The sequence below is a fragment of the Pisolithus orientalis genome, assembly GCF_024613125.1.
Source record: "Pisolithus orientalis strain OTSU chromosome Unknown F5J12scaffold_3, whole genome shotgun sequence".
NCBI classification, from domain to species: Eukaryota; Fungi; Basidiomycota; class Agaricomycetes; order Boletales; family Pisolithaceae; genus Pisolithus; species Pisolithus orientalis.
In genome coordinates this window covers 132,678-157,300 of record NW_026260784.1, presented here as the reverse complement: position 1 = coordinate 157,300, position 24,623 = coordinate 132,678, and the positions used below count along the sequence as shown (strand labels likewise).

Sequence of the window (24,623 nt, the reverse complement as noted above, 5' to 3'; positions counted from 1 at the left end):
TGACCGGTGGTATGTTTCACTCAACAATCCGATTATTGGTGGAGCCTCTTTTTCTTCCCCTTTTGCCAACGTAGCATTCCCGATGACTGTACCTTATCTGTATATACTATGTAGCTCACATGTGCCCCTTGTGCTGCCCTGGTGGCGAAGACTTGCTGTCGATCGTATATCTGGCGCTTTGTTTCAGGGTTATTTTATGTTACTTACTTCTGGATGGCAGGAAGATGAATAAATGATGTCCTATACATATCCCTTGAGCGGTCAATTTTCCGCGTGGTTCGCCGGTAACTTCTGCTGCGCTCGCAACTGGACAGCGCCACTAATACTGTACTCAGATTTGTGTTGCAGTTACCAAAAAACTAATGCAAATGTTGCTTACGTAACTTACAGCAACCGTTTGCATGTCAAAAATACTCCAGCGGACTAGCAGTAAGCATCTTCCATGGATTCTATTTCCTTCCCTGCGTCGCGGCAGTCAGCACCATCAGGCGCCTAGACACCGCAGCTGTTCAGACATGTTCTCTAACAAAAAGCATCTCATTCTGTTAGTTGGTAATAGGGCCCGACGAGCTCCCGTGCACTATCGATGTCCTCAAGAATAACCTAGATGCAAATTCTGGCCATCCTGTGGAGTTCTTCTCGCATAATATGTTTGCATATAATAACTCGAACACAAGAAGCGAGGTATCATGAATGGGAGCTCTTACTGACCAGGCAGAAAGGGGGCAGGTGAGTCGTAAGAGTTGTAAGAGTAGCTCAATAAGGACCGCTGAGCACAGGGTCCGCACGCTTTGCGTTCATAGATGTTGCAAGGCCGGCCACTGCCGGCGCCATGTGCTGCCACGCACTCTTATTGGAGGTTCTATTCATCGGTAAGTGTTTATAACCTCCACTTTCAATGCGCTTCCGAGACTCGACAGATAACAGGTAAGTCGGTGTACAGGTCAGAACAGACAGAATAAACTCGAAGCACCAAGATACGTGCATGCGACTACTTGGAAAACTCTGTTTTTACCAAGAACCAAACGTGGTCAAATGCTTCCATGTGGTCTAGCAAGGGACGTGACTCGCCTTGCAGCTGGTCTTGCTGTAGCTCGGCTATGATGGGGCTCTGCATAGCAACTCTGTTTTGCAACCTTTTCACCTCGACCTCTAAGGCATCTATGGCATCTATGGCTTTTTTAAGGTTCTCCGAGCATTTTTCATTTGTTTCTGACAGCTTCAGCTGTTCTCTCAGGGGAGAACCTCGGGTACCGATAAGCGCTAAAATCGAAGCACAACATGAGCTTACCAGCACTTGCATCAGCCTTTACTAATAAATCCGCAGATACTTTGCCGTCCTGCGGTGAGACTGACCTGGCCAGCGGAGAGCTAACAGGTTGGAATCTCCTGATCGCAGGAAGATAAGGAGGCGATACAGGTTCAAAGCGGTGACGCCTAACTCACATGGAGCTTGGTGGTTGTCGGAAGCTGCAGCGACCTAATGACAGGTGTGCGATATCGGCTGGCACGCGCATGTCAAGAGTTCTTGAACGTCGTCCTTTTGCAGATCGACCACCACCTAAGATATGAAAAGGAATAGCTGGAAAGACCTTAGTGTCTGCCATCATCCGCTATGGACCTTTGAGCTTGTTGTCTACCTCGCGAACCAGGATGGAAGAAGCGGCGTGATAAGATCGCAGAGAATACTGGAAATCCTCTTCAATGCACCAACCCAAGATCTCGATAGCAAACAAAGTTCAAATTTCAAATGCGCCCAGTGAGAAGGGTGTGGAGTGTACGGTGTCCTTACAGCCCGTGAGCTCCATGGGCTCCTCAAGTCGAGAGTGGTACTGGGTTACCTGTCACAAGTGACACTCACATGGCAGTCTGGGACCAAGAAGTTTAAGTAAATTCGCAAGCGCAACTTCAATAACCCGTACTCGTCCTCTCATTTCTTTCATATCGCAACGTTGCGTGCACGGCGTTGTTGGAGACAGACCTACCGTAGATATTATCGTAGGAACATGTCTTTTTCCTTTTTTGGACATCGGACTCCGTAGTCTCGTACATACCTAGTGCTCGACTGGAGGACTTACAGTCCCTCCTCTGTAGAGCGCGTCGTCCCTCTCACAAGCGTTGCTGACATTGTCGTTCTGCCAATACGTATTGTGCGTAGATGACATACCGTTTTTGCTTGACACATCGGGGAATTAAAAACATAGTCACTCGTTCTCCGGCTCTCCACTAGTACTCCCACCCGTCCGAAGTTGCTCATTGCCACCCCCCTTCGGTGCCTCCGAACACGTGATCTTAAAAACGCTCGTGCAGCTGGACATGCCACAAGTAATTTATCTCCAGGTAAGTTCTCGTTCTTATCTACACTTCCCGGTCCGCGTCGTGCTCGTCTTGAATTTCTCCTGCTAACTGAGATATGATGGTCGACTTCGGACTGGACGGCTGACGGACAGACCCCAGCCCCTTGCACTGTCCTCTGGTATGTATATATCGACCTGCTCAAGTGGCAGGGAACTACTTGGAGGACCGACGACTAAAGTTTGTGTTAGATTTCTGTCTAAAGCGATTCTGCGAAGAGGTCATGATCAGCCAAATATAAGGTTGTATTCCCAAGGAACCTTTCGGCACTATGAGTCACAACGCCTTCCCGCATCACTTGGATGATGGTTGGCTTTTGGCCGTGCCTTGAGTGGGGTATCATTCCGTCTATTCCACCGTTGTCTGAGTCGAAGATCCCAACGACGTCGCTGGTGTGCCTGGACCTTCGTGGGCACAGACAGCTGCACCAACTGGAATCCTTCATTCGGCTGGATGGGTATTTATTCTGGTTCTTGGGTGTCCTCTCAATATTCGCCAACTCGAGTCCATGGCGGATACACAAAAATGACGAGTAGGCGGACACGAGGTATGGAACAATAACACCCTCGCTTACCGGCTGCTGGAGAAGCACCAGGGAAAGCCACGAAAAACACGCGCGCCATGCAGGGACGATCCTGAACTTGGAGCCACACGATAGACCATGACGCACTCGGGACGTTCGGGCCGTGCAGTCATTCTATACCCTTTGGGGAAAGCAAGACGACATTGGAGTCCACCCACGGTGAGTGGGGCGACGAGCTGGAATAAAACTGCGCCAAGGAATCTCCATTAGTCAAGTTGAAGTTCTTATCGACGGTCACATCCTCTTGGGCAGATAATGCCATAGATCGAAGTGTCGCAATAGATTGCGTGATGACCCGAGTGGATAGACTAACATGCCAAGATGTGTGGAACCGAAAGGTATATAAGAGCGATTCCGTCTGTAGAAGATCCTTTTACCCTTGCTCGTCTTCGTCTGGACTGGCCCAATGATTGAATCGATCCTTGCCATGCCTCGACACCCGTTCACGGCTGACATCCTGATATTGCTCTACGAGGATTATTCGCTATTGGAAGACGGCGTCTTGAACATCTGCGGATGCATGTTATTCGATGCGTCTGGACGTGGTGAGATGGGTCGGGAATGCGGATGGCAGACCCTGTGTGGTCTCCAGATACACCTGACGTAGTGAGGCAGTGACGGTGCAATACTATATTGCCGACACGTGCAAACAAGCTGTCTAATATGGTGGGGCCCACCTGCAACGAGTATATAAGTAGCAGACCCCCTCATATTCCTCCTTGCTCAGAACCCTCTTTCACCGACCACCAACACTTCCGCCCTCACAGGATATCACAGCGATGGAGCCTACCAATAAGGCGACTACCAACCAGCCCCAGGCTGCCATGCAAATGAGTACGTATATGTGAGATAAGACGGAGGACTGGGGGTCTAAGCCTGTCTTTCTCCATTGCCAGGCGTTGTGAACCCTGCTCCCGCCAACAACACTCAGAACCATGAGCAACATCACGCTAAGCGTATTCGCGGCGGAGGGGCTGCCAAAGTGCGTTTCACCTCTTGCATCGCAAGGAGACGCGCAATCACGACGATTGATTCCCTTGTCTCGCAGGATTGCTTCCTTGGTGCCATCGAGTGCTTCATTTGTTTCGGTAAGCCTTTGCCAGCACGTGCGTGACCTTAACTGATCATGTCGTGCCATCCCACCAGAATGCTGCAAGGTACGGACATGGCGTTCCACCATCACACCACGTTTGTCCGGCATCCTAAACTGATCCTCTCATTACTACTTTTAGGGAATTTGTGAATGCTGCGCTGACATCATTTGTGAGTCGCGGTTGTGTGAACACTGCGCTTGTATCGCTAATCACCCGCATGACAAGGCTGCCCATGCGAGATGTGCTGCTGAACGAGCACGAGGGGCTCCATGTAACTGACAGTTTATTTGCTTCTGACCTCCACCCTGATAACCCTTTCTTTTTTTTGTATCTTTTCATTATGTCTGTTGACATGACATTTTGGCCTCACGTCCTGTGGAATCAAATACGGTTGTTGTAGCGCCATTAGTTTTGGTGAATTCTTTACGTTGTCTCGGAATTGATGATTTTCCGATCTGACTCTGTTGCGTCTGCCTCGGGTGTTCGCACGTTCAATCCACACGTTTGATCACCGAATGTATGAGAAGAGATGGCGGTAACACTAAGTACTGTAAGCTGGTTCAAAGCTCGCCAAAAGGTAACGTTTAGACTACAAGTAATATTCTTATCTTCCGCTAACTCAGCTCGTGTCGTACGTTCGATCACCTTGTCAACGGATGCTATCATGTGCCACTGCAGCCGGTCACATCGAAGTAGATGGCCAAATCGAGTTATATAAAGTCGATCTATGTCTCACCATGGCTCTGCATCCGATTGTCCCACGAAGTGAAGAGATAGTAAAGCAGATCAACTTAGAGAGACTCTGAGGCTCCTCAAGCTTTACTGACGATGTGTTATTAACGAACTCAGCGGGGTCACTTGTGATCTGGTTAGCGGCGCGTGGACTCATCGTGGGTGCCGTTCAGGATCCGAATCAGGTCGCAGTACTGAAGCATGTCTTGTCAGAAGCATGATCCTTCAAGCTTCAGGTGTCATCTGGAAAACAACCGCAGAACCATGATAGAACCAAGTTCCTGGAAGGCGCGCGACATTCATTTCTTGGGCCAGCCACATACCATCTAGGTAGACCGGCGGCTACAATCTTCTAGCTTCAATACGAACTCACTGAGCCTGGGTCGCCACATCATGCCTTCTGGTTGGGCGAGACGGTTTCGCCCTACTAGGCTTCCGTTGGCTATGGCAGTACTCTTTCCGGAGGACTGCCTACTGAGGTCCTGACGAGCCCTTATGCGTAGTTTACCCTGGTTTTTCCACTAGCACCCAAAACAAACCCTTGCCAATCCGCCACCCGGGAAGTCTGAATCTGCTCGGGGCGCAGTCTAAAGCACAAGTGAGGAACACCGAAAGAGTAAGGGACTAGTTTGGAGGAAGGAATTTAGTGAAGAAACGAAGGACATCACAACGGCAACAAACAGGATGAGGAAGGAGATAGGGAAGGGCCGATGCATGCACTTGCACAACTACCACATAATCAGTTTGGCAGAACAGCTGACTTGATATGGACATATGAAGAAGACTGCTTGGTGGGCGCGATGCTGGTTCAATGTCTTCCGTGTAAACCGAGATCGTAAATAGTTCCTCGATGATGAAACAGGATGTCTTCAACGGATATCACTTAGCCCTACTAGTATTCACTACACAAGGACACATTAGAGCACCATAAGTTAGATACAGAATAAACACAGCAGACGAAGAGAAGTCCGATGGTATATGTCATTCAAGCTTCCTTATCCGCTATCTCGAGCGCATTGGCAAGTTTCTGCAACATATCATGCACACGTGGATTCCTCGGAAAATTTCGACCATCGCCTGGGCTACAGACACATGCACACAACACATGAATCAGGGTTCGATAAACCGTGTGTAGAAAGCTGTGCGTACCTCGCACCGCCATATAGGACACGGGGTACCCATCCCCCGGATTTTCTCCACCCAAATACCTGCGCCCAATTTTCTTGCCACCCGAGATCATACGGTTTGACGGCTCGATGTGCGTTACGCACGAGACGGCGCTGGGTGTAGGATAGTTCGTGTTCCATGGGAGGATCCGATAAGCGGAGGGAGGATGGGAGTGGGGGAATGAATCTCAGTAGCAAGAAGGGTGATAGAGACTCCAAGGTCGTTTGGTTTGTACTAGACGAAAACGACAGGGCTGGATATTATAGTCACTTGGGCGGGTCAGGGGGAGTGGCACGTACGAGATGAGGTAGATGTGGTATATCATAAAGGAACCCACAACGAGACCAAATATCACGCCGGCACATAATAGGAAGAGCTCATGCAGCGGGGTGACTTCGTCCTGTAGATAAGTCAATTGAGTTCGCGCAAGTTACTAGCCTCGTCGCCTGGCTTACAAATATTGACGTTGGGTTGTTGAATGACCACCAGAAAGCTGTTCCTGCGAGATAAGCGACGTGTGCAGAAAAGAGCGTGACGCAAGTGATGAAGTGGAAAAAAGAAGGGTAGGTTCGGTGGCCCTACAAGTTGCACGACGATACGTCAGGTATGGTCAAGTGGGATAAAAGCTGCCTACTTACGACGCACTTTCCCCCTAACCAAGGACAATGATGATCTGATTTTTGACGACAATGAGTACAGACGAATCCTGGTCACTACGAGCGGTCCCTCACCCATTTTCAGCACGCATCTTCCGCAGAGGCTACAATGATGAGTACGCTCCGGTTTCGGAGCCCAGCACTTGCGACACCACTTCAGGGGGGTTATCTCGCCGTCGTCGGGTTCATCTGGTGGCCCCATAAGCGCTTCTCTTAATCCGATTTCGTCTCGTGCTGATATCTGACCGTCGTCCTGTGCGGGATTGTCGAGGCAGACAGGTCCAGGATCTCGAACGACACAGATTATGAGAGAGGCGAAGGATAGGAAAGTGAGTGTGTATGACACGCATAGGTGAACAAGGAATGTGATGGGTTCGTGTAGTGTGCGAAGGTAATGATTGACGAGGACGAGGAGTAGAGATGGATGCGGAGCGACCATCAAAACGAGCAGAACTGTCGTGTCACCGTCAGATACAAGGACGAGAGTCAGCGCTTTGGAGGCGCATGACAAAGACGTACTGCACAGCGGGAAGTAACGCGTCCATCTGCTCTGTCTTTCATCGGAGCCATCGTCTGAGTCGTCGTCCCGCCAGTGTTTTCCAGTAGCAGAGCGCTGTAGGTGGTCAGTGAACGAAAGGAGATGAGACATGCCTCGACTCAACTGCCCGTGTCTGGGCCAAGTACGGTTATTATTAGGGTATGTGGCCAAATATGGCCAAACAGGAGTGCGCTGACTAAGCTAATCAGAAGTAAAAATTTCCTCGAGGGAGGACGAACGAGACGTTGACCCAAAGATCGCCAGAAGAGAAAATTCACAGCTTTGATTCACAAAAAAAGTACCTTACCATCTAGATTTGCAGCAGCCATGGCTATGGCTTCCGAATCATCCGATAAGGTGTTTCACGATCCGCTGACGATCAATCTCCCGAAGCAAACGCGTGCGCTGGTGGCTTTTTTATCAACACAATCGTCGGGTCACAGTTCTCCCACTGAAGACCCTTTTCTTTCGTCCCTCTCGACCTTGTCTGCTGCCGTAACAACGGCCAGAGAGCTGCTTGGAGTGTTGTCGAGATGTTTAGCCGAACCGTCGTTGACGAGTGTCGTTGCTCAGTTGTTCAGACCGTTACTCATTGATTTATGTGCGAGGTGGTTGGAGAGAGACTCCGAGGAGGAGGAAGAGAAGAGATTTGTAGCGATGTGTTTGTTGATTGAAAATCACGAGGAACTATTCCCGTGAGTTTTCTTTTTCTTCCCTTGTGAGGAAACCGTATTAATGGACATATATTTGCAGCGTTTTATCTGCGTTCTTACGGCGACCCCATCTGGATCGTGGGCCGCTTGCTTTCATCGAGAGTGACTTACTCTCGATCCCCGCTTTAAATACCAGCCGTTTATGGAGGCTACTGCTCGCTTATTATCGCCTTTTACACGCCAATCGCCTTTTGCCGTCAGAATTATCATGGCCGGCGTCTGCATTATCTGCACTTTTCATTTCACCGACTCCTCATCCCGATTCTGCAGTCAGGTATTTGGCTATCCGGTGTTATGCACTGCACACCGGTATGGGGGAAGTGGAAAGGTCGAAGCTTGAGCGGGAGGTGTTTGGTGAAGAGGTGGAAAAGGGAGAGGGAGAGTTTGGGATGGCATATGACCCAAGTGGGAGTGGGAAGGAGGTGGTCGTCGATGCCCGTGTCATGCCAGTTTTGGAGATGAAGAGAATACATGAAGTGAGGAATGCGATGATGATACAGTCCGACTTTTATGTGACGGAGGAGAGGAATATATCCCAGCGCATTTCTGAATCGGATCTGAGGTAAGAACGTTTTTTGCAGATGCTATCGTCAATGGCTTATTTTATTTTGTTGCTGTTCAGTCCTTGGGTTGTCAACGTTCATGGCATACTCATGCTCAAAAATTCACCCATACCAAGCCCCCCATCACAAGTCGTCTTCACCCCTTCCGCTGTATCTACGCTGCGGAACCTCGCCATGCACGTCTCTCTCCGTTTGCCTACGCTCATCTCCTCAGCCCCATCATCTGGAAAATCCCTATTCTTAGCCCATCTCGTATCGATGATCTATCCAAATGCCAAGGATCAGATCGTCACCGTCCATCTGGCCGATACTTCTCTAGACCCTCGATCGTTGTTGGGCTCGTACGTCTCATCGCCCACCCGACTTGGCACATTCGAGTGGAAAGACGGCGTCGTCGTACGTGCGATGAAAGAAGGAAAATGGCTCGTTTTCGAGGACATAGATAGAGGGAGTATGGAAGTGCTTGGATTGATCAAGCCACTTGCGGAATCAATGGGACCGGGGAAGTGGATTGGGGGACGTGCGCGCATTGAGGTGCCGAATCGGGGAACGGTGTATGCGGCGGAGGGATTTGCAGTGTTTGCGACGAGATCCGTTTTGTTGGTTAGTGGAAGTGGTGAGGGGACGAAGAAGATGCCAGATCCAACGTTTTATGGCGCGAGCAAGTTTTCGGAGGTTGTGGTCGACGTGCCATCTGTCAAGGAGGTGGGGATGATTGTAAGGGAGAGATTTCCGGGAATTACCCCAATCGCTGGAAGAGCGATCGTGAGGATGTGGATGGCAATCAAGGGAGCGGGAAGCGGCCGCTGTCGTCCGTGCCAATTGGATTGAGGGAGTTGGAGAAGTTTTGCACGCGGATGCAAGGGTTGGTGCGTTCCCTGGACACCGCAATGGAGGTGGATGATGAAGCCGACGAAGATGAAGGTGGAGACGAAGAAGGGATCGCGTTGCCCTCAATCTTTCCAAATCTCGCTGTTCGGGAAGACATGTATTTGGAAGCACGGGATGTATTCTTTGGAGGTGGTGCGTTGACGGGTCCCGCTCGTGCACATCAAGAGCGCGTGGCGTCAGTTATCGCTGAACATCTTGGATTGGACGATGATAGATGGGCATGGGTTTTGCAGGGCCGCGCGCCGACATTTGAAGTCGAGAAGGACGTTAATGGAGATACAACAGGCGTCCGCGTGGGTAGGGCGCGGCTACCTGCTCGAGCAAAGAAAGCAACAATGCCGATATCATCGCCTGCACGTCCGTTCGCGATGCACAAACCTTGCGTTGTGTCTTCTTTCCCGTATCGCGACTGCGATATCATTCTGTGAACCTATTTTATTAACTGGCGAGACCGGGACTGGAAAAACGAGCGCTATCACCCATTTGGCGACACTCCTCCGTCGTCCGCTAGTTTCCCTCAATTTGTCGCACCAGACCGAGTCTTCCGATTTATTGGGCGGGTTTAAGCCCGTCGATGCCCGTGTTCCTGCTGGGGAGTTGTCTGCGAGGTTCGTGGAGTTGTTCGGGGCTACCTTCAGTAGGAAAAAGAATGCCAAGTTCGAGGAGAGCGTGAGGAAGGCTGTGCAAGAGGGCAAGTGGAAGAGGGTGGTGGTCTTGTGGAAGGAGGCGATTAGGTTGGCGAGGGAGAGGATCAAGGGAAAGGTTGCAGAGGGTGTTGAGAAGTATGTGTTTTTTTTTCTTGGCGTACTTTATGCATGGAGTTGACTTCATATTCTTTAGGGAGTCAGGTGTTGGTGAGATGGATGGGCCGAGGAAACGAAGGAAGGTGGACGATAGGATTTTGCAGACTTCTCAGGCTGCTTGGGAGCGGTTCGAGAGGGACGTGGACGAATTCGATATCCAGCACGCACAGGGGCAGGGCAAGTTTGCATTTGATTTCGTGGAGGGGCCGCTTGTGAGAGCTCTCCGTGCGGGTGATTGGTGAGTGCCACGCGCGGATTGGATCGATCCAGATGGATGCTGCAGATTCTGACAATTTGATTGCTAGGGTGCTTTTGGACGAAATTAATCTAGCAAGTTCGGAGACGTTGGAGTGCGTCACTGCACTATTGAGTGGGCCGACGGCGTCCATTACGTTGACCGAAAAAGGGTCATTGGAAGCCATTCCTCGACATCCTGACTTCCGAATATTTGCATGTATGAATCCAGCGACGGACGTTGGAAAGAAGGATTTGCCTCCAAATATTCGAGCGCGGTTCACGGAGATCGACGTCCTTCCACCTGACGCGGATCGCGAGACACTCCTTCATATCGTCCATCAATACATCGGACATTGTGCTGTGGGGGATAAGGCTGCCATTATGAACGTTGCCGAATTTTATGCAGCTGTGAAGAAGCTCGCCGATGAACGGCAACTCGCAGATGGATCTGATCGTCGACCACATTTCAGTATGCGCACATTGGCGCGGGCATTGACGTTCGCTGCGGATGTTGCCCCTTCCTATGGATTGCGACGCGCCCTCTGGGAAGGGTGTTTAATGACGTTTACGATGGTACTCGACGGGCAAAGTGCGAGTGTAGTGACTGGCCTTGCGCACAAACATATCCTTGCTGGATTACGAAACCCCAAATCCGTGTTGTCGATGGATCCAGCGCCTCCCCCGTCTCGTCCCATTGACGACCTCGTGAAGTTTGGTCCGTTTTATTTGGAGAGGGGGCCGCTCCCTGAAGATCCGATGGAGGATTATATCATGACGCCTTCGGTGGAAAAGAAGTTGATCGATCTTGCAAGGATTGTTTTAACGCGACGCTTTCCGGTACTTATCGAAGGTCCGACGTCGAGCGGGAAGACGAGTGCTGTGCAATACCTCGCCCGGCGAACTGGGCATCATTTCATCCGGATCAATAATCACGAACATACTGATATCCAGGAATACATCGGGTCCTACGTGTCTGACCCTGTCACCGGCAAACTCGTGTTCAAGGATGGACTCTTGGTTCATGCTTTGCGTCATGGTCACTGGATCGTGCTTGACGAACTCAATTTGGCACCTACAGAAGTCCTTGAGGCTTTGAATAGACTCCTAGATGATAACAGGGAGTTGATGATTTCTGAGACACACGAGGTCGTGCGACCTCATCCGCATTTCATGTTATTCGCGACGCAGAATCCGCCGGGGTTGTATGCTGGGCGAAAAGTCTTATCTCGAGCATTCCGCAATCGATTTCTCGAAGTTCATTTCCAGGACGTTCCGCAAGCCGAGCTCGAAGTTATTCTTTGTCAGCGGTGCCGGATTGCCCCATCCTATGGTCAACGTATCGTCAGCGTATTCCGCGAGTTGCAGAAGCGCAGACAAGTAGGGCGGGTTTTCGAGAGCAAGCAAGGGTTTGCGACACTTCGTGATTTGTTCAGGTGGGCCGGCCGAGATGCGGTTGGGTATCAGGAGTTGGCTGAGAACGGGTATATGCTATTGGCGGAACGAGCAAGACACGAGGAAGACAGGATTGTCGTAAAGGAGGTCATCGAATCCGTGATGAAGGTTCGCATTGACGAGTCGACTTTGTATGATCTTCGCCGGTCCAAGGAGTTCGAGGCTTACACTGGGTGTCCGGTTCCATCTTCCTCGCAAGTCATCTGGACCTATGCCATGAAGCGCCTCTTTGTGCTTGTCGCGCGTGCTTTACGATTTAATGAGCCGGTGCTGCTTGTCGGGGAGACGGGTTCCGGAAAGACCTCTGTTTGCCAACTTTACGCAGAGGTGATGTCCAAGCATTTGCATACTCTCAGCTGTCATCAGAATACGGAAACTGCAGACGTGATTGGTGGGCTACGACCGGCGCGAAGTCGTTTCTCCCTGGACTCCCCCACTTTCCAGGACGCTGTTGCAGTGCTCGGCCGTGCGGACATCGTAGAGGTGCCATCAGACGTTCAGAGCTTACTTGCTAGAGTAGATGAACTGCTCAAGGCAGATGTTCAAGATTCACTGCGGGCTTCCTTGCAGGACCTACGAAGTGGTCTCATCAAGTCTCAAGCCTTGTTCCAGTGGCGTGATGGTCCTCTCGTACGAGCGATGCATCAAGGGGACGTATTCCTCCTTGACGAGATATCCCTGGCGGATGATTCGGTGTTGGAGCGGCTCAACAGTGTTTTGGAACCTGAAAGGACTATCGTGCTCGCAGAACGCGGAGGGACGGACGGCGAATACCCTGCTATATGTGCTGCAGATTCGTTCAAACTTCTCGCGACGATGAATCCTGGAGGAGACTACGGCAAGAAAGAGCTGTCACCCGCCCTACGGAATCGATTCACGGAGATCTGGGTACCGCCTGTAGATAACCCGCAGGATCTTGCTATTATCGTCGACAACTCCTGGAAGCATGAAAAGTTGAAGCCGTTCACCGCATCGCTTCTGGAATTTTGTCAGTGGCTACGTGCGCGATTGGACGATAAATCTGTCTGTACGCTACGGGATATACTAGTGAGTATGGGATTCCGCTACCTATCTGGATGTGTTGACCATTTTGTTAGGCTTGGGTTGCGTTCTCTAATGCCGTCTTGAACACGCGACCGGAGGATGCCATACATGTGAACGAGATTTTCGTAAGTCTCGCGGCCGCTCTCTCCTCTGCTGATGTTGATTTGGTTTTGGGGAAGCATCATGCGGCGCATATGACATTCTTAGATGGTCTGGGCTCGTTGTCACAGGCCGGAACGTATTCACCGGAGGCTTTGCAAAGCCTCAGAAATGAAGCTGATCGTAAATTGGATGAGCTCGTGCCCCGCGTGCCGAGTTCGCCCTTTGTGTATGATCCTTCGCTGTTTGTGCAACTTGGCCTGTTTGCAGTCCCCAGAGGTCCGGAAGCTGTCGGTATACATGGTTTCAATCTCGACGCGCCTACTACTCGGGAGAACGTCATGCGCGTTGCGAGGGCGTGTCAACTCGAAAAGCCAATTCTACTAGAGGGAAGCCCTGGCGTCGGAAAAACATCTCTTGTCACGGCGCTCGCAAAGCTCAGTGGATATCGGTTGTGCCGCATCAACCTATCTGATCAGACAGATTTGATCGATCTGTTCGGTTCTGACCTTCCTGTGGAGAATGGTGCGCCCGGGGAGTTCGCATGGAAAGATGCCGAGTTTCTGAGGGCAATGCAAGAGGGTCATTGGGTCCTTCTAGATGAAATGAATTTGGCCCCTCAAACCGTTCTGGAAGGCTTGAATGCTATTCTCGATCATAGAGGTACCGTCTTCGTTCCTGAACTTGGCCGAACTTTCGTCCGTCATCCTTCCTTCCGCGTATTCGCTGCCCAAAACCCACTTCACCAAGGCGGTGGACGGAAAGGATTGCCGAAGTCTTTTCTCGACCGTTTCACAAAGGTTTACGTTGAAGAACTCACCGCAGAGGACCTGCTCATCATTTGTCGGGAACAATTCCGAGGTTTTGATGATCAACTTCTGCAGGGTATGATAACCTTTAATACGCTCCTCAATCGTGCAGTTGTCCAACAACGCCTGTTCGGTCGCGAAGGAGGCCCGTGGGAGTTTAACCTCCGTGACATCATGCGCTGGGGTGAACTCCTCCGCGCGTCCGGCATCTCCGATCATCCTCGGCACTTCCTTCGGACTGTCTACCTTTCCAGGTTCAGGGACCTCGAGGATCGAAGAAAAGCGCGAGCGATATTCAATGAGATCTTTTCGATAGCCACCCCGGAACTGCTGGACACATATATGACCCCTCCAATTATATCCTCCTCACATGTTCAAATCGGACATTTCAGTGCTCCACGAGGCAATGTTGTTCTGCCATTCCACCCAACTGACATTTTGCAGGCGCACTCCACAGCCCTTGAGATTATTTGGGCGTGCCTTGCAAGATCGTGGCTTGTGATCGTTACTGGACAACGTGACAGCGGTAAGACCAGCCTTATTCGAACCTTAGCTGATCTATCAGGGAATCATCTCAATGAAGTTGGCGTAACAAGCGCTACCGATACCTCGGATATCTTGGGCGGTTTTGAACAAGTTGATCTGTCTGCTCGAATGGCATCTATTACGACGCAGATCTTGGAATTAACAGAGGACATCATGCGCTCGGTCCCTGGCGTCAAGCATCGGTATCCAGGACAAGCAACTTTACGAAGCGAGATGTCTTCTCCTCTCAGGACCTGGATAACCGTGTTGCAAGCAGCTTCCCAGCTTCTGACCGAACTATCGATGGTGGATTCCAACGACCTTGACTTCAAGCCGCGTTGGCAGCATCTACATTTAGCTGTTCTCGAGCTTTCACAATTGGAAGTCTCTGCTGGCCGTTTCGAGTGGGTAGATGGACCGCTGATCCAAGCAATGAAGAAAGGCCACTGGCTGGTTCTGGATGCAGCTAATACTTGCAATCCTTCCGTCCTCGATCGATTGAATTCGTTGTGCGAACCGAATGGCGTTCTTGTGCTCAGCGAGAGAGGTTTATCACGCGGCGAAGTTGAAGTCCTGAAACCTCACCCAAATTTCCGGCTATTCATGACTGTCGATCCTCAATATGGAGAATTGTCGAGAGCTATGCGCAACCGCGGCCTTGAGGTCTCGCTTGTAACCCCCTTTACCGCGGAGGATCAAAGTCGGGTCTCAGCCTACTACCGACTTCCCGATGGCGTGGCATCGTCACACGTAGAATTTGAAGGGAGACGAAGAGGTGTTCTCCTTGCTCAGGGTGATAAAATCTCCACCGTCATCGCGTCTGTCAACATGTCCAACGATACTGTATCCTCGACATTGGCGACACTTGCACCGATCATAACTGCGAACGATAAATTGCCCTTGTCCGCCATCGTCCCGTTCGCCATGAGGGCGTTCCCTCGCTCAGTGCTACCTCTCTTGCGTCACGTTCTCCATATGATGTCCCCCGTTGGCACCATCTCATCGATATTCGAAGACCGTTTCCTATCAGATACTGCCGCCGCGCTAACTCGGGTATGGACGGAGCCTATTACAGGTATCTCTCAACAGTTGTTGGATGTACTGGTTAGTCTTCGCATGTTACGCGGGCGTACCCCCGCATCCGATCACTATGTACTCAATAGGCTTATAAAACGTAGCCATTGGATGATTTCATGGTCTGCCCGCCATGTTCTCGATGCACGGATCATCAGCAAGCTCACATCCTGAGACTTCAAATTCTGGATTTTTTTGCAGCTTTGGTTATAGACAAATTTGAAAGAGGCGAGCAGATTGCGCTTCCCAGCTCTAGACTCCCGATAGTAGTGACAGAAAGCATTCAGACTATTCTTGTCGAGGTTCAGACTGCTAGCAAGAGCTTGTTCGATAGCTTCATTTGTGGTACAGGCGGCTTCCAGATTGTGAGTGTCCTGGGCTGGCCCATACTGCATTACTCACTACCTTAAAGGGGGACTTCAGTATTTCCGTGAAGCTTCTCGGGCTCTCGCGGCGGCTACGTCGCGTGCTGACAGAGGATGTTTTCGATTACTCCACTGCTCAAGTTCTGGCGAAGTCTATCTCCACAGCTCTGGAAAACCATTCTCACATCTATGACCGTGTCGCATCCGCCTCCACGGCTTTTGATTCAGCTGTGTCGTCGTCGTCTGGCCTCGGATTAATAGCTATTTGGTCACGATTGCGCAACGACAAGATGATAGAACTTGGCCCACTTGCGATTCGGCAGCTGGAATACGACTTGCAGGTACGGGGGTACGAAGGGCTGAAGAGTAAGTGAGCTCCAGTTGTCGAATTGGCTACGCTTTTTAACGTCCCCGAAGCATCCCTTCGCGAGCGTTTTCAAACACTTGCACTTGCAACACTTCCAAGCAGTCTCATTCACGGTTATGAAGATACGAATGTATCCAACCAGATAAAGACTGTGTGTCCGCTTGAATAGGAGAGCCAATTCTCAATGATTGACTCGCCTGCTACGTAGTACCTGTTCGATAGCGTTCAAAACGCAGAAGCAAGTCCTGAGTTGGCTGTCAGCGACCCTGTGTCTCTCCTGGTGGAGTTGCAGGCTATTTGCGAAATGCGAGGGCGGGACGCGAGGGTAGGCTGTAGATTCTGGGTCATCAGTAAAACGCTAATTATCGCCTGGTCAGGTCTCCTCGGTGTCATTTGCAAGACTCATACGGGTAGCCCTTGAGAATTATAACGACCTTCGGCGATTTGTGCCATATCAACATGTAATCTGGACGCTAGAAAATGCCGTTGAAAGTGAGCTTTTTGTTCTTGCACGCCGGATGGTACACAGTTGTGAGCGCATCTTTCAGTACCTGACAACGTTGCGGCCACGCTGCTTACGCTGTGGTTCGAATCACTATGGAATCATGGGCCAATCTTAACGCCAAACAGTAAACAGCATCAGGACAGGCTGGAGGGCCCGAGTATTATTTTCCGTCCCACATTACTTTTCTTCACCTTACAGAAGTGGTTCGTGTATTTACCTCTAACGCTGTGTAACCGTCCGCAGTACACTCACCCTTGATGTCTCTCAGCCAAACGACAGGAGTGTCGCTTTCGTCCCTCGAACAGCATGAACTATCCGTCCAGCAGCACTTACAATTAATTGGCCAACAATGCTACACGCGCCGCTCCCGTTTCCAGCAGCTGACAGCAGTTTTCAACCAAAGTATGGCCATGGTAAGCTATTTGTGTAGTGCATTTGCAAGGTCTAACGTGAGCCGAACAGCTGGCTTTGTCGTTTTCGAGTTTCTTCGATGATCACAAACTAGAGCTCCTACGTCACAGCGAGGGTGGGTTTAGTCTGGATGACACAAAAGCTTTACTCTCGACTTTAGACAACGCACCGTTCAAGCCGTTACGGGAGGCCATACGGCATCTGGCCCCCATATTGACAACCGACGTGGCCGAGGCGCCACTTACAGCGGCTATCGCACACCTTGGTCGATGCTGGGTTGCGCAGAGTCGGGTCATCCTCGATTTGATCGTCCCTGACGTTCCATTGGACCCAGCTGCAATACTGCGCCGTTCTGCGGAGTTTTTACAAGAAGAGGCGCAGGCTTTGACTGATCAGAGCGCCTTGCATTGCCATCTGGAGCGCCGAACAGTTGGGAACGAGACAAACTTTGTTATATCATATCTCGCAGCTCGCGCCCAAGAGTGCACAACTTTACTGCAGTCGCAAACAGGAATCCCGGACAGAACCAATGTATCGAGTCTGAACTTTTTCTGGACGGAAGTCTCCCAATTTATGAAGCAGGTCATCCAGTATCCTAGGATTGACGATTTACTTGTGTCATTGGAGTCCAACAGCGCATCTTCCTCCAGCCGCGAAGATGTGGTTCAGGAATCAATCTCAAAATTCGTGCAACGCCTGATCAGCCTCTACCCTGAATACAATGATATCGTGGAAATCATTCGTCTTGCACTTGCACAGCTCAGACTTGGCCTTCGCCTCGTGCGCCATGCGTATAGTGATGCTGGTACTCACGTTGACAACGATTCCTATGTGGCTTCCTTGGTCGCTTTCCCACCTATTCGCAGTGTATCAACTCTGTTGCAGGTACCAATTGCAGCCGGAAACGGCGTAACCACATCCGAACGCCTCTTGATCGTTGTGGCAGCAGCAGCCGACTACAGGCGATCGGGCGGCCTAGTTCCACCAGCCAGGGTCGTTTTTACGACATATGAGCAGGCGTTTCATCTGTGGAACATCGACCGCGCCCGGGACGAGAAGAGGGAACAGGATCTTGGGTCATTGTATCGCGGAGGCACATTATCACACATCGCCGATGAGGAAGGAGAAATGGAAAGGGAGTTTTTGGAGCTGTTCCCAACCTTCGAAGATGGTCTGGTGGACGCGAGCAGTTCTGTCAGCGGCGCAAAAGGCGTTCCCCATCACCTCAGTGCGGAGCATCGTTGCCAATTACTGGCGCTTCATCTTCAACTTATGGATATTGATGATGCGCTTCCGTATGACTTCGCGAAAACTCGACATAATGTTTTACGGTCCTACCTTGAAACCGATATTATGTCGTCTCCGGATTCGTTAGACCGGGATACGTTGCACCTACAAGTCAGCCTCCTCCAGGAACACTGGTCGCTCATCCGTGACTCCTGTCCTACGAGAATGAGGACAAGCAATTTCTACGTGGACCCCAACGTCTCCGAGGCCAGGAAAGCATTAAAGGTAGTGAGGTCGTTGCGTTTTCGCATCGTTACCGTTCTCCGAGAGTGGCCAGATCAAATGGTCCTCCAGCACCTCCTCACCCGTTGCGACGTCGTTCTGGCTCTCGATCTTAACAGTCCTGTTGCCAAATTGCTATCTGCGCTTGAGAACCTCCTACTGCAGACCGAGGACTGGGAGATGTATGCGCACCTGCGAAAATAGTCTCAGGGACGATCGACAGGCAATCACCGATCTCATCGTTGAGTGGAGGCGGCTGGAGCTGTCATCCTGGAAAGGTCTTCTGGATTCGCAGAGTCAATTGTTTGTTGACGCAGTAGCGGAATACTGGTTCCATCTATACGAGCTCCTCATTCGTGGGCCACTGAATGCTGCTGGGGCGGACTCGGACAATTCGTCTAAGTACCTCCAACAGGTGCCCTATCTCCTTGACGACTTTATGCGAACCAGTTCCTTGGGACAATTCCATTGCTAGGCTCAAACTTCTGAAGAGCTTCGAGATTCTTATTGGTCACATGCTGGAAGACTCTGCGACTCAGTCAATGGCTCTCAGCTCCGTGATGCGCATTGTCCACTTCTCATGGCGATTCTTCCATCTTTATTCGCCGCAGCTCTTGCAGTCCCTTGGGGATCAGCGTCGTTCAGTTGGAGAAGGAAGTTGATGCGCTCATCAAACTCGCTAGTTGGAGAGACGTCAACGTACAAGCCCTGAAGCAGAGCGCGCGCAAGACGCATCACCAGTTGTACAAGATCATCCGCAAATTCCGTGATACTCTGCGGCAGCCCGTCGCAGAGAAACTTTCTTCGCTTTTTACTGAGTCTACGGAAAGTACTTGTCAACCTGAACCGCCGACGCGCCGTGGAATTCATGGGTACCCATCTTCCCGTCCGTACCTACCAGGGACCACGATATCCGCTCCTTCATCGTCGGCACATCTTGGAAACCTTGGAAAAACACTCGAGAAGTTCCATTCGTACATCGACGGACGCATTCGCCAATTCTTGGTCCAGCAAACAGCCCATGATATCGAACAGTTATCCATCAGCATCATACAGAGAGTCAAAGATCTCGCCAGTCAGACCGTTCCCGAAGGCTTGAGCAAAGAAAAACGCGAGAAATACAGGAAGGGTTTATTGACACGCAAGAGAAAGGCGTGGAGCGACTTGCTGAAGGAGCTCAAACGTGGTGGTTTGGCTTATCACATCAAACCAGAGACTGCCAGCCAGCTAGGAGACGAGTCATGGATCCGAGGTCAACCACCAATGCCCTCCAGCAACACAATCGCTACGGAGAAGGGTGAAATCTACTTCGATCGTTTGCGTGGATGTCTTCCTGTCCTGCGACAGGCACTTCTCAATCACCATACCGATGTAAACACTCGGGACCTGAGTCGTGGGGTATCCCTAACTGAATCAGGGTATTCTTTGGCTCTAGAAACCAGGTCAACGTATGTCTTATGCTCCTCCGCACAGCTCTGTGGACCTGACTCTATGACACAGACTTGCCCATACGTTGTCAAACTTCACTACATTCCAGCACCAGATAAGTCGTTTACAGGCTATCGCTGATGCTCCGACCCTTGCGCGCATCGAATCCTTCAATAAGGTTGAGTCACTTCGAATTGCCCTTAGCATTTCCACTCGCGCACTGGAAGAACTTGCTGACGCCATTCGCGTGTTCGGTCAAGCACAAGATGCTGATGTTGCAACTTTGCTTCACGATTGTCAGGCCCTTTGCTTATCATCTTGCACGTCAAGAGATCGCATGGCCCATATTTTGGAGCATAGTCGATACGCCATGGGAGAGATGTTGCTAGGAGGTGAGTTTTATTACATACGCACGCGAGTGTGAATCGAGCTGACCTTCCTTAATAGAGGAGTATGCCACCGTCGTCGAGGCATCTCACTTGCTTGAGGCCCTCCCCACTCGTCTCAACGAGATGATGAACTCTTTCCCTCACCTTGCGCATGTTCTGGTGCCCACCGCTCAGTGGATCCGTGACCAAGGGATATTCTCTTTCCCCGTAATAAGCGCTCCTCACTTCGATCCTACCTCAGATGTAGACACGGTCATCAACACCGTACTCGTTGCAGTTCAAAATATGCTCAAAAGGCTCTCGGAATTATCTGATCCAACAGCTACCGTTTCGAGTCCGGACGAGCCCGTAGATAACTATATCCGTGGTGGGCCTCGTGCAACCTCCCTCTTTACCTCGCTTCTGGACCTCTCTAGTATCACCCAGCGGATATCCGATATCTCTGCGGGCTTCCTCTCGCTACCACATGAGTCCCTTCAAGCCGCATTGAGACGGACACTCCCATTCTTACACTACTTCGTTGACTTTTCAGGCGAACTTCTTGAGAGCCAGGCGAGATGGACTGCAGAACTTTTCAAACTCGACTACGTCGTATGTTCAGTGGTGCACACTTTGGCCACGCGCGGATTTTGCATTCCACCTGAAACCGAGGAAGGAGATGAGACCGCCGGGAGCGAGGAAGGGAAGGAGCTGGAAGGTACGGGCATCGGGGAAGGAGCAGGCATTGAAAATGTGAGCAAGGAGATTGTGGACGAAAGCCAAGTTGAGGGACTGCAAGGGGAGGAAAACGATATGGAGAGAGGAGAAGGGAAAGGGAAGGATGACGAAAATACGATTGAGATGAGCGAAACCTTTGAAGGGGAGATGGAAGATGTAGAGGAGGAAGAAGATGGAGACGGAGAAGAAGAGTCTCCCGAGGATGAGGAGGGCCCAGACGAACAACTCGGCAAGCTAGACCGTGCGGATCCTAATAAGGTAGACGAGAAGCTGTGGGGAGATGAACCTGGAGAAGATGAGGAGGACCAGCAGGAGGATGAGTTGCACCAGGATCGTTCTGGACAGGCCAGTGATGAGTCTAACGTCGTCGCGAAACAGAAAGAAGACGCGAACGGCAACAAGCAAAAAGAAGAAGCCACGAAAGAGGAGACAAAACAGGCGGATGATGAAGGTGAGGGTGAGGAGGAGGAGGAGGAGGGTGTGCAGGAAGAAGAACGTGGATCTCCCAGTGCAGCCGGTGCCCCGATGGACGAACATATTCCTGATGCCAACACATTGGAGCTTCCCGATGACATGAATCTCGACGATGACAAAGAGGGCGGTGGTGATTTTGATATGGACGAAGACACGCCAGAGGTCGAAGAAGAAAAACAGATGGACGAGGACACGGAACAGCCAGACACTAACCCAACTCATGACACACCTACAGGTGATGATGAGACGCATTCGAGTGCCGAACCGCCTCATGCAACTGAGGAACTAGTAAACGAAATGGATACCGATGAGGGTGATGAAAAGCAAGAAGAAAACGCAATCGCCGAGCCTGATTTAATACATGGTGACGGAGATGCAGGGATGACGGATTGTCTTGCCCAATTGCAAGACAGCACTACGAACCCTCGAAAGGAGACCGCGTCCTCGCAGTCGCAAGAAGATATCGCTGGTCAGCAAGCCGCAGCTGAAACTACGCAGAGGTACGCGATGCATGGAAATTGAAACCAAATTGTCATTGACTTTGTCTAGGTCTTCCGATGCACACGCCTCGCAATCAGAGCCCCAGCCCTCAAGTGATCCTGCACCGACTCAAGTCACTCCCGAAGCAGGTTCCGGATCCGGCGATAATCAACCGGGCCCTGCCTACGCACAGCGCGCACCTACTTCTCCACCAGGGCCCGACCCCCTCCGCAAACTCGGGGATGCCCTTAGAGAAATACAGCAACGCTTTGATGAGATCTTCAGTGCTCGTGAGCAGAGCTATCCTCAGGAACATGCTCCAAAGTCAGACGATGCCGAACAAGTGATGTACGAGCACGACGAAAACGAAGACGGCATGCAGGCACTCGGGCGTTCATCTGAGGAACAAGTTGCAAAGCTGAAGGAGCTCACGCTTGTTGAGAGAAGTCCAGAGGAACTTGAAGTTGTTGATATAGACGCTCCTGCGCCAGAGGTGGTTGAAGCCCGGGAGGTAGCAATGGAGCATTTGCATGCCGAAAGGACAGCACATCGGAGGGACGCAGACCTGGAAGGTGCCTTTGCTCATACAGAGCGTGACAAAGCCATTCAAGGTGCCAGTGCTCAACTTCCGGTCGACCCCACCAGAACGAGGGAAAACGAATCTGAATCTGAACCTCCGTCCGTAACCAACGAGGTCGTTCGTGCTGCCCTTGAACCTCTTACGTCAAGCTCCGACGCTGTCGATCTCTCTGCATATATGCAACTGTGGACGCTCTATACGAGTCTGACTATGCCGCTTTCTATCGCGCTGTGCGAGTCGCTCAGGTTGATCTTAGCCCCAACACTTGCAACAAGGCTGCGAGGCGACTTTCGTACAGGCAAGCGATTGAACATGCGCCGGGTGATCGCATGGGTTGCAAGCGAATACACCAAGGACCGCATCTGGCTGCGCCGCGTGAAACCTAGTGCTAGGGCGTATCAAGTCTTACTTGCTGTGGACGATTCTGCATCGATGCGAGGCAGCGGCGGCGGTGCAGTACACCTAGCGTATCAAACTGTTGTCCTCGTTGCGCAGGCTCTCGGACGGCTCGAGGCAGGCGAAGTCGGTGTCGCACGATTTGGTGCAGGTTGGGAACTTGTGCGTGGGTTCGGAGAGGGCGCTCGAGATTGGGGTTCCTCGCCTGTATTAGGTGGACGTGTCCTGTCTGCGCTGACGTTTCAACAACAGCGAACAGATGTTGCAGGATTCCTGGAGGGATCGCTTGGAGTGCTTGAGGCTGCGCGTGAGACGGCTGGAAGTCGGGGTGCTACTAAGGACCTGTGGCAACTCGAAATCATCATTTCTGATGGAATCTGTCAGGAGCATGAACGACTACGCCGTGCGCTCCGCCGTGCAAGAAGTATGCGAGTGCTGGTGGTATTCATCGTGCTTGACGCGTTGAACGAAGGAGGCAGCACATCGGCGGCTGGAGCTGGCAAGCACCTACCTCAGCTGTAAATTCTGCGGCGTCTACATCCTCGGGCTCCCAGTCCTCGATCTTGGCTCTCAATCAGGTGTCGTACCGACAGTCGCCGACAACGGGACAAATGGAGCTAACGATGGAGCGCTATCTCGATTCAGTTTCCCTTCGAGTACTATAGTCGTGTTGAGGGATGTGGAGGCTTTACCAAGGGTGCTTGCAGATACTCTCAGGGAATTCTTTGAGAAGGTCAATGAAGAGTAAAGGGATTGCGATGTTATTATTATTGTGGTGTACATAAGATACTAATACAACTGTGGGTCGTAGCGCAGAATACATTGGGTGCTAACCTGAAGACATGTGCAGCAAGGAGTGGCAAGATTCTCCCTCCAGTACAACATTCAGCACCGCGAGAAAGCTCGAAGGTTGGGACGCGTCAAGTTAGCGATTAGCATTCTTCGAGCCTATCTGCTTCATCTGGGAAGCAGCTACGCGACACGGCTGTTGACAAGCCTTTCGTACTTGAGCAAGCCCTCTCATTGGCCAATAAGTGTTTTACCGAGCGCGAAGGGAGCGTTATGACTTGGTTACGACAAGTCACGTCCGAACGGAGGCATCCATACACTGCTCATCCCCTCGGGTATTTTTGCAGATGTTGTCATACCCTACTCAATGGCGGCTCAACTTGAAGCATCGCCAGATTCAGAGTGGGGCTGGCGCGGATTAATTCGAAAGCGACATTAATGATCGGACCTAGGTTTACATAAGCACACGCGATGGCATTACGTCTCGGCTACCCGTGCTCAAAGGAAAGGATTAGCCTCATCTTACATACGGCCGTCGCCTTGCAAATCGATGCAAGACGACTTCTGTGCAACATCGCTGTGCATTCTTTCGGCGAGTCGCCCGTTGCCTCGTGTGATGCACGTGTTGGATATGACATTCCATCACGTGACTCATACTGTCTTGTACGCGTTATTGACATTTGTTTGTTCAGTGTTCGACCTACCACATTAATCCGCCGACGAGACTGGGGAACTGCAGTCAACCCCCGACAGCAACGACGACCGAAGTGCAGCTGACTGACCCGTGTCTGGTCTCGTTTCTTCAATCTCTTGGCTTGTCTTCCTGTCTGCTGTGTACTTTTACAAAAACACATTCCTAAGCATCCTAACCACACACC

The 24,623-nt window shown here is 51.1% G+C and overlaps 4 protein-coding genes across 4 annotated transcripts; 2 read left to right on the top strand and 2 right to left on the bottom strand.

Annotated features, from left to right (window-relative positions):
- Window positions 1-991: 991 nt before the first annotated feature.
- On the bottom strand, window positions 992-2,257 carry F5J12DRAFT_779583 (uncharacterized protein; the record flags this gene model as incomplete). The annotated part of the gene is made up of 7 exons (XM_051742394.1): window positions 992-1,263; window positions 1,292-1,389; window positions 1,447-1,561; window positions 1,622-1,721; window positions 1,782-1,841; window positions 2,079-2,135; window positions 2,168-2,257. 7 exons carry the CDS (start codon window positions 2,255-2,257, stop codon window positions 992-994), a joined length of 792 nt encoding a protein of 263 aa, XP_051604012.1.
- Window positions 2,258-3,614: 1,357 nt separating this feature from the next.
- F5J12DRAFT_800264 (uncharacterized protein) lies at window positions 3,615-4,548 on the top strand. The gene is made up of 6 exons (XM_051744319.1): window positions 3,615-3,772; window positions 3,835-3,920; window positions 3,987-4,026; window positions 4,085-4,095; window positions 4,171-4,201; window positions 4,258-4,548. Exons 1-6 carry the CDS (start codon window positions 3,718-3,720, stop codon window positions 4,281-4,283), a joined length of 249 nt encoding a protein of 82 aa, XP_051604011.1. The 5' UTR covers window positions 3,615-3,717; the 3' UTR covers window positions 4,284-4,548.
- Window positions 4,549-5,749: 1,201 nt separating this feature from the next.
- F5J12DRAFT_713202 (DHHC palmitoyltransferase-domain-containing protein) lies at window positions 5,750-7,236 on the bottom strand (the record flags this gene model as incomplete). Its single annotated transcript, XM_051740818.1, has 7 exons — window positions 5,750-5,846; window positions 5,914-6,165; window positions 6,231-6,331; window positions 6,387-6,509; window positions 6,570-6,604; window positions 6,663-7,040; window positions 7,107-7,236. 7 exons carry the CDS (start codon window positions 7,234-7,236, stop codon window positions 5,750-5,752), a joined length of 1,116 nt encoding a protein of 371 aa, XP_051604010.1.
- A 216-nt stretch (window positions 7,237-7,452) lies between these two features.
- Window positions 7,453-23,704, top strand: F5J12DRAFT_918692 (midasin; the record flags this gene model as incomplete). Its single annotated transcript, XM_051749229.1, is given in 31 exon segments — window positions 7,453-7,610; window positions 7,635-7,820; window positions 7,879-8,400; window positions 8,461-9,174; window positions 9,234-9,585; window positions 9,623-10,074; window positions 10,133-10,333; window positions 10,401-12,831; window positions 12,882-12,953; window positions 13,008-15,365; window positions 15,440-15,700; window positions 15,748-16,066; window positions 16,118-16,218; window positions 16,276-16,392; window positions 16,445-16,559; window positions 16,616-16,775; window positions 16,841-16,985; window positions 17,035-17,332; window positions 17,354-17,483; window positions 17,508-17,544; window positions 17,566-18,674; window positions 18,697-18,907; window positions 18,984-19,131; window positions 19,151-19,940; window positions 19,993-20,312; window positions 20,368-22,000; window positions 22,050-22,093; window positions 22,115-22,270; window positions 22,310-22,323; window positions 22,363-23,474; window positions 23,602-23,704. 31 exon segments carry the CDS (start codon window positions 7,453-7,455, stop codon window positions 23,702-23,704), a joined length of 14,769 nt encoding a protein of 4,922 aa, XP_051604009.1.
- Window positions 23,705-24,623: the final 919 nt, after the last annotated feature.